A 14,329-nucleotide genomic window follows, 5' to 3' on the forward strand; every position below is an offset into this window, starting at 1 on the left:
CTTGTCTCTTAAAATGTCATCATGGACTTTCCTATTTACTCTGCCTTCAGGACCCCAGATTGATTATGTTCAACGTACACATGGAATTTTTTTTTTTTTTCTTTAAGTCAATAACACTGGAATTCAATTTGGCTGTGCTCTTGTCTTAGTGTAGATCAACACTAGACAAGACAGGCCAAACAGTGATCCCACCTGCACCTCTACAAAACTGTTTCCAAATAACTTTTTTTTTTTTTTTTTGTCCAGAAGGTGATTTCTTTAGGTCTTTTATTGTGGTCATTGATGTTCAAGGAGGACAGAACCCATATCCTGTCTTCCACGTAACGGAGAAGGTCTATGGCCTGGCAGCTAGAAAACATTTCCCTAATAGAGCACTGGAAAAAACCTAAGATGACATCTCTGACAAACTGAAACCAGACTGTCCCTTGCATGTCAGTGTGTAAACAACAAAATAAAAATACACATAGTAAGTATATGTTCATTTCAGCCAAATTTTCAAAAGCTTCCAAACCTAGGACTTCCTAGTTTATCAGCCTCCTAAAATAAAATTCATTGGTCATTTTGGGGCTGCATACATCACAAGTTATAAATTAAACCAAAGTCTCAACTTCTCTACAGAGAGAAAAACAGGTAGGCTGGAGAAGGCTCTGCATTGTAAAAGGACTGCTCTAGCCTGCCAATCCCACCAGCTTCTCCCACAGCGGCTCACACTGAAGTTACTGCAAAGATGAAAAGCTTCAGTTTCATCAGTAACTTGCAACATCTGACACCCATCAGGGAAAGAGGGTTTGATTACAGGTACCCCCTCAGCCTTGGCCATGACAGAGCTGAGGTAATGTTTTAAGGTACGGGAACCTGCATGCAGAAATGGCAGCTTTACCTCTTTATGCAGATAAAGTGCCTGGGCCAAAATTTACTTTCAGCTGCTTTCAACTGTCAGACAAGTATGGTAACCTGGGGATCAAAGTGAGTCTCCCTTTCCAAAGCTATCCAGAACAATCGCTAGTACTCAATGCAGAGCATTTCATTGGGATTAAATCGTCTGTAGTTTCTGCTGAACTGCATTCTGCTTTCAAACATTTGATGTTGTTACGCTGTTTTCCACATTGCTGATACAAGTTTTTATGGGTTTGGTGGACAAAACTCTTCTTCAGCAAAGCAGAGTCTCAGTGGGCTTAATGCAAATTATCTCAATTTCTCTCTAAGCTGCAGTAGGAATGGGACCTGATACTCAAAAGCAGAAAACATCCAGAAAAAAAGCCCACTGGTATTAACAGGACAAACTAACGCTCTCTACCTCTTACAAAATCAGATCACTGCTGTACTATGAATTTCAACCCAAGAGGTCCCTGACGTGCCTGGAAAAAGAGCTATACTCTGGAGTCAAAAGGTGTCATACAAAAATTATTTCACCCTTCTAGCGATGTTCTCCTGTCCTTCCTTTTATGCAGATCATCTTTACAGCTATGGAGCAGCTGGGGGGAGAGGGCATTAGTACACTTTATGATGTGCTATCATGGATGCTATTACTTTTTATTTTTTTTCTTTTCAAAGATGGTAACATGCAAGTCAATTTCCTGGACAATGAACAGAGAAGAAAAATGAGCAGGGCTCCTATAACATTTATGAAACATGTCATCATACTCACTCACAGTGGGGTGCTGGGCTGCATACAAAACAACAACAGAGAAACAGGAAGAGGCTGGAATGTTCTCCTCCACTCTAGGGCCAGCTCGGCAACTGCTATCTCACATGACTGCAATAAACCTGCATGTCACTGCACTGCCACCATTTCCAAACCAAAAGGAAATAATATAATTCTGAATGGACTTCACACCTTACATCCTATTCTCAAACGAGCTCTCATGGCTTAAGCTACTATGCCACCAGCAGACTTTCAGACAGTCTCCTTGCATACCTTCTGGAATCAGGAAAGGAAATTAATCCATTGCATTGAGAGTAATCATTTAAACCGAGTTGTAAAAGGCGTAACTTATATTACGCACTACACCATTGTGAGTTTGATCACCTAGGCTCATAAGCAGTAGGAAGAAGAAGTAGCAGACTATTGAATTTGCTGCATCAGTGGCCACCGACAAGCAGTGAGGGGTGCTGTGGAACTTGAAAGTGCAGCTTGTAAAGCCAGTACGCCTGTTTTCATACAGCCTCTGCAGCTCTTACTTGGCTTCCGGAACCCAAGCCCAAAGGCCCAGAATGAAAATGGTCAACAACACAGTATCTTCTAATGGAAAGTGTTAACATTTCTTGACAATGTCTTTCATCCTTAATCTGTCTGACATTTGCAGTTAGAAATAAAGTGACGTAAAAAGATACTGCTATGTTTGTATTTTTATTTCACTTGTTTGCTTTGTGCAGACAAAAGAGACTGGTAGTGGTGATCCAGGAAAGTGCTGTGGTTTTGGAGTGTCAGAAGAAGATATAACCCACCCCACAAGCCAATGCAGTAGCATATTATTACTAAACACGCTCAGCTGAGCATAACATCAAAGCATTTCCAAGCCCTTTATAGCACCTTAACCTCTAGTACTCACACATTCTAATTAAGTATTTTTTGCAATAACTATTGCAAAAGTGCTTATTGAAGCAAACCTGACACATACAACTACTGAATAAACAACACTTTCTGATTTTTATTTTTAATGTGGAGGGTTTTTTAATTCAGCACTTCATAGTCTTCCTATTTAGGCAAGCCAAATTTAATTAACGTCTGTCACGGTTTAGGCCAAAGTGGCTACTGGGGACCTGGGGGACCCCAGATGGGACCAACAGATGCTCCCCTCTACCCCTCTTCAAAGAGAGGGGCAGAGGAGGAAAAAGAGACTTATGAGTTTAAAAGGAACTAAACTACTTTAATGAAATAAAGAATAAAATAAAAAGAAATAATGAAATATATACAAAAACGTATCAAGCTCCTGAGACGACAGTCACGACACCGGCTGGCACTGGGGCAGTCCCAGGCTGGACTCAGTGATGGACAGGAACTGGATTGCGGATCTGGATTCAGGATCGGGATCACAGGCAGACAAACAGAGTCCTCCTCAGACATCAGCCATTGAAGGAAGAGGGCTGACCTTGTGATCCCTCAGCTTTTATACTGAGCATGAGGCAGATGGGATGGAATACCCTGTTGGTCAGTTTTGGGTCACCTGTCCTGTCCACTCCTCCCTGCAGGTGGGACCCCACTATGCTTTTCCGCTTCCAACCCTCTAACGGGGCAAATAAAGTTGGTTGCCCTTAGGTGTTGTAGCAATAAGTATAAGCAGGAGCCTCTCTGCATCCCATGCCTGGGCATCAGCTATAAACATAGGTCTTATCATTCAGAGAGCGAACAGTGTCTGCACAATATGCAGTTAATTTCAGTAGTTAGAAGAGGCCCAGCTAAGAAGCAAAGTTACTGAACAAAATTGGTTCTGTTTTACCTCAAACCAGGACAACGTCTTATACTACTAGATCTGTCAATCCTGTCTTTAAAATCTAGAACTTCAAGCACAGCTAAAGCCCCTTCATGTCTGCTTAATACACAAGATAAGTACACAAAATGTACTAATATGTACTAAATTACACATATTTACTAGCTACTTTCAACTGCAACGTAAGTAAAGTTGAAGATTCCTAACAATTTAATTACAGCTATGAATAATTGTGTAAATGTTTATTGACTGCCTAACAATTACAAATGTTGAAAAAACCCTACGCCAATGAGATAAAAACCTGAAGTCTTTCACACCACTGCTATTTCAGAAAGGCAAAGACACCCATGAGATTTCAGTCCCAGCACTCATGTACATGCCTTGGATATACTTATTACGTATTCGTGGACTACAATAGATATTGTAGCAGTGCTGGAATAAATTACAGCTTTTCCCCTGTAAATTTTTTAGTTATATACCAGTACAAGTAAAACACAGGATTGCTATAGCTAGAAGAGGAAAGAGAAGTCCTCTCTTTATCACCTTGCTTTGTTTGATACTGCTGTGTGTAGAATTAAACCCAGTTTTTCCTGATTTGTCACACACTAAAGAAAAGTATTTTGGAAAATAAAAACTAGAAAAGAATTGTAAAATCTCAAACCTGAGCAAAAGACAAACATATCCTCAAAAATAATAAGCCAAATTTTTTCTTTAACTGATTAAATTTATGTTGATGGCGTCCTTCCATGTAATACCATGGTGATGTTTTGAGAAAAACACATTGTCTTTCTAAAATAATATACAGACATTTTCATGTGTGTGTAAGCATTATTTATAATCATAGAATCATCTAGGTTGGAAGGGACCTTTAAGATCATCGAGTCCAACCATCAACCTAACACTGTCTAAACACACCACTAACCGACCTAGGCACCATGTCTACCTGTCTTTTAAATACCTCCAGGGTGGCTATTCCACCACTTCCCTGGGCAGCCTGTTCCAATGTTTGATTACCTTTTCAGTGAAGAAATTTTTCCTAATATCCATCCTAAACCTCCCCCGGTACAGCCTGAAGCCGTTTCCTCTTGTCCTATCGCTTGTTACTTGGGAGAAGAGTCTGACACCCACCTCGCTACAGCCTCCTTTCAGGTAGTTTCAGTAGAGAGCAATAAGGTTTCCCCTAAGCCTCCTTTTCTCCAGGCTAAAAAACCTCAGTTCCCTCAGCTGCTCCTCATAAGACTTGTTCTCCAGACCCCTCACCAGCTTCGTTGCCCTTCTCTGGATACGCTCCAGCACGTCCATGTCTTTCTTGTAGTGAGGGGCCCAAAACTGAACACAGGACTCGAGGTGGGGCCTCACCAGTGCCGAGCACAGGGGGACGATCACTTCCCTAGTCCTGCTGGCCACAGTATTCCCGATACAGGCCAGGATGGTGTTGGCCTTCTTGGCCACCTGGGCACACTGCTGGCTCACACTCAGCCAGCTGTCCACCAACACCCCCAGGCCCTTTTCTGCCAGGCAGCTTTCCAGCCACTTTTCCCCGAGACTGTAGCACTGCACGGGGTTGTTGTGACCCAGGCACAGGACCAGGCACTTGGCCTTGTTGAACCTCATACCACTGGCCTCAGCCCATCAATGCAACCTGTCCAGATCCCTCTGTAGAGTCATGTAATGACTCCAGAGTTCCTATATACATAACTTTGAAATTTCACTACAATTTCTGTTAGCAATCATATCCATCTCACAATTGTTTTTCATTTTGTACTGCCTTATGTTCCCTACAGTAGGGAGAAAAGGGAGTTCTGATAAATTATCAACATTTTCATAAGCAGATCTAAGATTAACAAGCAGCTAAAAAAACTCACATGCAGGGAACAGTTTTTTAAAAAACAAACAGACCAACCCAACTCCAAAACCCTTCTTTGCTGGGCTAGGAGAGTGGAAAATCCCCCACAAGGACAGGAAAGATATCCAGTGTTAGTAATGGGTTTTAAGAACTGAACAGTGACAAGACATGCAGGGAGCTCACAGACAAAAGGGAAACCTTAGCACGGACACGAAAGACAAACACAGGGGAAACATTTTGCACTAAAACGTTCGAGCAAATTAGGATCCCTTGTACCATGACAAGGCCATGAAGAAATCTCTGTTCTGGCATTTGTTCTAATGTCATAACACAGCAATTTTTTTTATCAAATGGAAAGCTCAAAGTAAGAAAAAAAAAAATATTGGTTCTGTGGAACATCCAACTTTATCACGGCACTAAATTCAACCTATTGTAACATACGCTCAACATTTCCCACTTATCAAATACCTTGCGCAACCTTTTTTTTTTTTTTTTTTTTTTCAGGCTTCACTCAATTTGTTAGCCTAAGAGGTGGCCTCTGCTGAATCCCTACCCACTTCATGGGATTGCTTTATGTATATTTTATCAGTATTGCTGTATGGCAGCCAAGTTTATATCACCGTGTGTAATTCTTCTGCAAAGCAGGCAGATTTTGAAATATAGTTAAAAAAAACACCCAAAACATCAATTCAAAAGAAAGGCCCTCAAATCCAATTACATTGTCTAATTACATTAATATAATCTGAAATGATCAAAAATAATATATCTGGACCCATAGACACACATTCACTTGAAATTCAGAGTGTGTGTTTGTGTGCGTGTGTTTAGGACTCTCTTGTTTGTTTGGTTTTTTTTTTTTTTTCTGTACAGATTTTGAAACAGTATAGGTCCTCTTTTCAGTTTTGGGTTGTTGTTGTTGTGGGGTTTTTTTGTTGGTTTTTTTTTTTATTTGTTATATACATGAAGGCAAAAAATACCTTTTCATTCTTAAGTTTTCATTCTTAAGATTCTCAGAGAAATCTTTTAGTTGGGACTTTACAACCCACCCCCCTGTTGCAAGGGTTAACTACCCTGGTTTGAGTGCTGACCTTCAAGCCCAACACTTGAGAAACACAGTAAATAACTGACATCAAAGTATCTAACCACTACCTACAGCACAGGCTATTCAGCTTCCCCCTCGCTACCCAATGGGGAAAGGCAAGCTTCTTCAGGGGGCAACTCGTTCCCCCTAACACAGGCTGAAAGCGCGATCATCTGACAGCACCACCTCCATCCACTGACTGTGGGAAGGAGCCCAGACAGTTAGCAGACACTTGACATCTACCTTTCCGATAGCTGAGGTTAGGCAAGATAAAACCCATGCAGAGTTAAGACCAAGCCTGATTTCACGCCTATCACATACAACCCGCCTAAATGCGTGCATGGACACAGTCAAGTTACTGTGGCTGACAGGGTTGCTGTTTGTCAGCTGAGCTATGACAGCTGGCTTGGGTATAAATTCTTTGTGCGTGTGTGTGCGTGCATGCGTGTGTCCCATTTATGAAAAAAAACCACAACACTGTCTTAAGCCATCTTCATGAACAAATTATCCAGGTGTATGGGGTAAGTGCCTACAGCTTAGCCGGTGAGCAAGTACTCGTTAAGCCACAGTAATTTTCTTGGTCAAGGCCATATATCCTCAGCTTGTAACAGCTCTGAGAAAAAGGCAAAGATGATAGTCTATTAAGTCTCCCTATCAGCTGGAAAGTACAACTTTTCCAGCATCTGAACTGCGTAACATGGCCTTTTCTTTACAACGCTGTATCACAAGATCCCTTTACAGGCATTACCTTTTACAAACATAAGTCCTTGGTGCTTCTGGCTACTAAGTAGCATAAACTAATTTAATTTTTGCTCTTAGCTCACTTTCTTCACTATGCAGATGTAGCATTTTACAGTCTTCCTATTGGAAGGGAATAAATATGAGTCCACATTTCCCACATCCTCTGTTTTAAAACTTGACCTCACACCTTCCTTATCTAACCCTCAACTCACGAGCCCCTCCTAAGGTAGAAGAGTACCTCCCTGCTCATCTCTACAATATTATGGTGATTAAGAGACTTCTGAAGACACAAAACCTAGATGAAGCTAGCCTTGCAGCCAAACCTGATATATCTGCAAGGAATGCTACTGTGAAATAAGTTTCTAAAAATTGTGTTTCCTCTCCAGGAAAGGCAATAATGGGAAAGTGGGAAAACTACTGTCATCACTGTGACATATACTGCAAGATAACACATGTCATTTGAAAGGACAAAAAAAACCGTCATCATACACTTTAAATTTCGTACAGAGTCCTGGCTTCATGTCTCCCAGAAGGTGCATCATAGTGTCCAGTAATTCACGACTTGAACTAACCAAGAACTCACGGCCACATGCCAGCGCAGCCACATCTGTGAGAGAACACAAAACATCAAAATAAAAATCATGCTTCCAACAAAACTTTACACTAGTTATCAGGTTCACTAAAAAGATATGTCAGCTGTGAAGAATAAACTATGACATCTATATAAACTTCAAACTATATTCATCTACACAGCAAATACTGAAGCAGCACATTATACTGGTCAAACTCCTTCATAATTCTGCTTTGAAAATATTTATTCAGAGTGGCCAGTATCCTAATAGTAAAACAGTGAATTATGAAACAAAAGGTTGGATTCATCCACAAATAATGTGGGACTGCAGCAGAGCTGACCATTACAGGTCCCACTTCAAAGAAAAGAGAGTGCACATTGTTTTACAATCACTCAATCCAATACACCTGGCACATTACACAACCAAAACCCTTGCGGACACCTACTCAAAAGCTCCTTTCCTACCTCCCTGCAAGAGCTGCATTATTCATGCACAAACCAAAAGGCAAAAACATTTCCAAAGACTACTGCTCCAAAGGAGACTTTCCTTTAGTATTTTCCCCTACGCTTGCCCCGTACTTCAAGGCATCCTTATGTGCAAGAGGTATCTTCCAGCAAACTGAGCTTCTTTGTACTGTGCGCGTGGCCAAGCCTCCTCCAAACGTGCAAAGCACGGTGTATATAACTAGTGACAGAACCTGGTTCCCTGGCCTCCCATTCAGGGCAAGTTTGGGGATGTGCTGCATGATACAGTTCTTCCACTTCCATGCAGCCTCAGGTTCTCTCTCCTAAGCACTTACATCATGATGCCTTTTTTTTTTTAAGCCTCAGAATAAGCAGAGGTAATATGGACACAGTTTGTAATATGGACACAGTTTGTCATTAAAGACTGTTATTGCAATGTTTGTGCACACTGGACTGCGTTAAGACTGCACTGAGAACTTCTGTTCCGGTGTTTTCTAACTTCTGAATACTTGGCACTTCATGAACACCTCCTTAGTGTTCTTTTAATACCGCTTTCTAGTGTAATACTACTTACAGCGTAACTAGAAGGATTAAATTTCTACATCATGTATCTGACTGTATCCTTTATCACGTAAGTTTCAGCAGCCTCCTTTCCCAAATCACAGAGACAAAGAGAGAAATCTTGGTAATATCAGCTCCACTGGAAAAATTTAATCAGTTTCAGTGAAGCAAGACTTCATTCCACCATCCTGATTCCTTCTCAGGCAGAAGCCCAACCCCTCCCCCCCCCCCGCCTTTAAACACTTTCTTTGTTCAGACTTTACTTTTGCTATGCTTTTTATATTTTTTTCAGTGAAGCAATTGGAAAGAACTGGATTCTGCCTTGGTACAGTGGCATAATGCATCACATTTTTTATTACAGTCTTTAATGGCACCACAACACCTAAAATCACATATTCAAAAAAGCTGCTAATGCAAGATTTCACTTATTTGTATAAATACCCACTGTTTCATCTATCTTCCGTCATGTCACTAGTGTCATTTTGACAGCTGCAGTTTCACAAGCATGACATATCAACCCCATTTCTCACAGCCTTCCAAGCCAAGGGCAGCATACTAAGCTAGATCTGTGGCTTTCTACTTATTTTCTGACCCTAAAAAGAAACATTTAGTATCAAAGTCAGGTTTATTATCTTTTACTTCTCTTAGCACTATGGACTCATGACAGTGAAGGTGGGGTTCATCTGACAGCAACAAAATTCTTAAGCAGCTTTAAAATTTTAAGCACATACCTTAAGATGGGGCTGATCTACACACATCATCTGCAACTTAAACATCTTGAAGATGTTAGCACTACTGGTGATGCAGAAAGTAAACTGCTTGACAAACTAAGGTGAGTACACAAGACTACTAGAATGGTCCTTGGTTTACTCCAGATTGAACAGACATGTTAGGGAATTTCAGAACTCATTGGCTCTTACCTGTCTAATCCTGAACTGTGTCACAGACAGTACAATGCCTTACAGAAGTGTCAATGACAAAAATCTGCTAGAACTTTGTAAGACTAGGAAGTCACCCAAGATATCAACATTGACTAAATACCTGACTTGGAAAAGCTGTATTTACTGCAACACATATAAGGCAACATAGAAATTCCCAGTACATGTGGAACGCTATTCTGAGAGACAATGTTCACTTACTTGTTACAATCCCTGCCAAAGCTAATACAAACTGATTTTCATCAGAATCCAAATCCTGCTGTTTCATGTCTTCACTTAATGATTTCACAAAGCTCTCCATGGTCTGTGCCGTGATTGTGAAAAACTTTACTGCTTTACTCTGCAAGTGCGGAGGAGAAAAAAAAAAAAAAAAAAGATTATACACACTACAGCAACTACAATTGTTAGATGCTACAGTAAAACTGGACAATCTTCAAAATTACTCAAACATCCAGTTACTTCAAATAACAACAGAAAATACCAGGCATGCACTAAATGACATGTTTGATTCCCCTAATATTTGAAATCATTACCTCAGGAGAAAATGGGAAACTACTCAATGCTACATTTATTTATAAAACTAAACCATTGCGTATTTACCTCCTAAACACACAATAATATATATCAAACTGCAGAATTAAAGCTTATTTTCAAAAGTGAGGATATTACCTCATTGCATTCCAATAGCTGCACCAGATGTTTCACATTTACTTGGGCTACTACAGCAGCTTTTATCAAAACTCTACCCAGCTGAAGATTGGAGAGCAGCCTGACATAATGACTTGCCATGAATTTCCTAAGAAAACCAATAAAATAGCCAGAAAAAAAGAATTCAATTGGATCCTAAGAGGATTCATTAATTGCTCAATACAGGATAAAGAACAACAGGCTAGGTAGAAGCTCTTTAGAAAAGGAAACTGAGGTCTCTCCTGGGTCACAGGCTGAATTTAATTCAGCAATGTCACTTGAGAAAGACAATCATCACACCAGAGCATACAAAGAGGAGTACAATGCGTAATTACGTTATGCAGTCTTCTCCCCTAAGCTGGAACACTCCTCCATTTTGGGATATCTTGGCTGAGGAAGCAGCCACCTGGTACAAAGCTCAGAGCAGGTCAAAAGAGCCTGGTCCGAGGTGCAGGCAGAGACCACAAAGAAGGATAGAGATAACTGTTTCTGTTTACTAATAATTCTGACCTGTAAAACATTGCTTGGACACTATTCCACACAAAGGATGCTGGGTTCCGTAACAAAAATAGCATAGCAGAGAGGCCATAATGCCAGGTTTTCCAGTTGTTTCATGAAGCAGCTGAAACTTTTAGTCATTCCCAGCAACAACCCAATGGGACAGCCCAAGAAATGCCTGAACTTTCATTCATTTTGCAAAGTGACTGAAAATTTTAGTATTTTGTCAAAACTACCGTTTCACAGTATGTGCAAAGCTACTGGTAATATTTATTGATCCCTCCACTGCTGCACATTCACAAAGACGCACAGTTCCTGCGGGGTGACTCCAGCAACAGGGCATAAAAAGTGGGGTCAGCCAGTACTCAGGATCTTCACAAATGATACTGTGGTCCCAGGATAACAGGAATGAAGGGATCGTGGGGAAACAGAATGGAAAAACGTGCATTTCTGCACGTGCTGGATGTACTTTTTATACTTATATAGACACCACACCTCAAAGACGGCAATTTTAGCATAAGCAGTGACTATAGTTCCAGAAGCAGAGGGCGTGAGAGAAAATGAAGAGAGCCTACTACAGCAGACTAGTATAAGCTCTTACGAAGATATATATTAACGTGGGAATACGAGTACTAAGCAAACCAAGTAGTTGGTATGTTGCACAGAAAACAAGCAAAAACTTCTGTTTGCTAGTCTCTTGACATGTTGCTGGCATTCTCTCTGCTGAGCCTTCTTTCCAAATAGCCATTAATTAACTAGTGGTGAGGTCTGAGGAGCTGCAGCATAGACCAATCAGATTTATAAATAGCAAACATTACATACTCTGTGCAGACTCTTACTAGCTTGACAGTATTTTCATGGGACTGAAGAATGTCTCACCCACCGACATTGTGATAAGGACAGTTCTGAGAGCAGCCATTAAGGTGCTTGAGCTCAGATGCTGCAATGAACCCTTTGCTGTCCAAGTAACTCCTGTGTGAAAACACCAGTCAATGCGCAAAATTGCTGCCATATTATATAAAGCCGTTTGTCACCACAACAGATAACTGAAGTAGCAGACCACCTTGCAGGATCCAAAATTTCTCAAGTTGAAGCAAGCTTTGATGTTGTGATGTTGTTCTGAAATCAAACCTTCAGCTTGCATTCCCATGTGCGAGCCCTGTCATGTGGCTATCTGGTTGAAATTTTTTGAAAGACATCTAAGACAATCTCATGAGAATTAATTTACTTCTTCTTTGGCACATGCAGTTAGGCATCCTTGAAAACTCTCTCTCATGCTGCTTCTCTGGATGTCTCTTCAAGTTCTCTGCAGAAATGTTACACACGGGCAGGAACAGTAAGCACCTCCCCCCCATTGCCTTGAAAACTACCGTGTTACATTTCAAATTTGCTTCTCAAGTTTTGACTTTCCCAACCCGTATGGACACAAGTTATATTGTTCCCAAACATCATTTCAATCAATCTGCATTACAGAACTGCATGAAAGACCTACCTCCAGGTCTGTGCAAAGACTGAAAAAATCTTGAGCATTGTTCCGTAAAGCATGAAGTGATTTTGAATTTATGCCACCCTCCCCACATGCTTAAATACGAGCAACAGTTTCAAAGCACTCTTGATGTTCTTATACATTTCTGTAGTTCATAGCACTTTCTCAGGGGAGGGAGGAAGATGCTACATGCTATATAACTTGTCAAAAAATAACCCAAACCAAAATCTTTGTATAACAAATATCCATCATCTTTTAATAACCTGACTCATTGCCAGTTGTAATGTGTGGTTGATGCAATGCCACATAATCCATTCATTTTTTTCCTAGTGGTCTTGTTGCATATCCAGGCACATTTCTTATGTTATGTGCACCATCACAAGAAAACAATCCCAAAAAATGTTGCTATAACCTTCACCAGAAGTATGGCAGGTCAATGGGCTCTAATGATTGCTGGGAATAACTATAGTAGAAGTATTCCAACCTTCCAGTACCTAAAAGGGTGCCTACAGGAAAGATGGGGAGGGACTCCTTATCAGGGTGTATAGTGATAGGACAAGGGGTAACGGTTTTAAACTGAAAGAGGGTAGATTTAGATTCAATATTAGGAAGAAATCCTTTACTCAGAGTGGTGAGACACTGCAACAGGTTGCTCAGCGAAGTTGTGGATGCTCCATCCCTGGAGGTGTTCAAAGCCAGGTTGGATGGGGCTTTGAGCAACCTGTTCTAGTGGAAGGTGTCCCTGCCCATGACAGGAGGGTTGGAAGGTTGGAACTAGATGATCTTTAAGGCATCTTCCAACTCTAGCCATTCTATGATTCTATTTTGCATTTCAAACAAACCTAGAAACTAGAGTATTGCATCTTCACAGTTGGGCAACAGTTTTGGATTTACCTAATTCTACTTAATTTTGATACTTAAGACTGCTTTCAACAAGGCTTCTACTAATTTTACTCTCATCTTGTAGAAATATGGTAATTTTCATCACTGCTAGTGTTTTCTTTGTGGGAAACATACCATTTCATTACTATTTCACAAGTCAAATAACAGTGGCTAGTCACTAAATACTGCTGACTCAGTTATAAACTGTTCTGAAAATAGGTAATGTAATTTTATACTGGTTTTGTTGCTATGTGGGGGCTCTTTAGTACCCACCTGCCATTTTTTTTTTTTTTAACTGCTTTATACAGTGGTTTTGCATATTTTTTTTTTTTCCTTAGTAACTGCTGCTGCTTGGGTCTTGAATCATCAGAAATTATCACCAACAGTTATCACTGTACAGCTTTCTAATAGCCAATATAAAGTTATAATCATATTTTGGTGCACCCAACCTGAAAAGCCTCTTACAAACACACCAGTTTACCAGTTACTATAATGAACTAATGCTATTCACTCAGCTGTTCATCACGCTGCTGAAAAATCAAGCCAGAAGAAACTGTGGCATCAATTCACTCAGATTAAATACAACAATTTCTTCTCACATTGGCTGTGACAAGACTGAAAAATCATATTTTTTTATAGGCCTGTTCCTCTGATCCCTAATTCCATCAGCTACACTTGGCAATGAAACTGTGTTAGCTGTAATACTACTGTTGTCTTTAACTGTTGGTTTGGGGTTGTTTTTGTTTTGGTTTTTTTTTCTTTTTTTTTTTTTTCAAATAAGCTACTTGTCCACATTTAACATTGAAGTTTTAGTAAGATTCAGACCCAAAGCAGCTAGGATCTCTAAATTTCCAATTTCCAAGACTCATGCAAGTATTAAGGCAGCACAAAGATTTAAAGAAGTTGAGAATTGATGGATCTGTCTTCCTTCCATGGAAATAGCTCCTCCAAGCTCTCTACAGGCATGGGAACTGCCTGTAGAATTAATTACTGCATTTATTCCCAAAGTGCTTCATAACACTTTAGTTCCAACACTTCTTAAATAAGAATGGATGGTTCCCAAAGAATATGCAATTCAGAAAACAATTTCACAGTCCAAACAGTTTCTGAAATAAATCCTTAAAGTGTGTTACAGAGCAAGG

At 40.3% G+C, this 14,329-nt stretch overlaps 1 protein-coding gene across 2 annotated transcripts in view; it reads right to left on the reverse strand.

Moving 5' to 3' along the window:
• The window catches only part of HSF2BP (heat shock transcription factor 2 binding protein), a gene marked incomplete at both ends in the record, with an annotated part of 36,501 nt that overhangs the window by 10,397 nt on the left and 11,775 nt on the right, over positions 1-14,329 (reverse strand). For both annotated transcript variants that reach the window (XM_082498781.1, XM_082498780.1), the window contains 2 exons: positions 7,589-7,706; positions 9,836-9,974. In XM_082498781.1, coding sequence (XP_082354907.1) covers positions 7,589-7,706; positions 9,836-9,974 — 257 coding nt within the window. The remainder of the gene's footprint in view (positions 1-7,588; positions 7,707-9,835; positions 9,975-14,329) is intronic.

Source organism: Vanellus vanellus (assembly GCF_965231255.1).
Source record: "Vanellus vanellus genome assembly, chromosome: 1".
Classification (NCBI taxonomy): Eukaryota; Metazoa; Chordata; class Aves; order Charadriiformes; family Charadriidae; genus Vanellus; species Vanellus vanellus.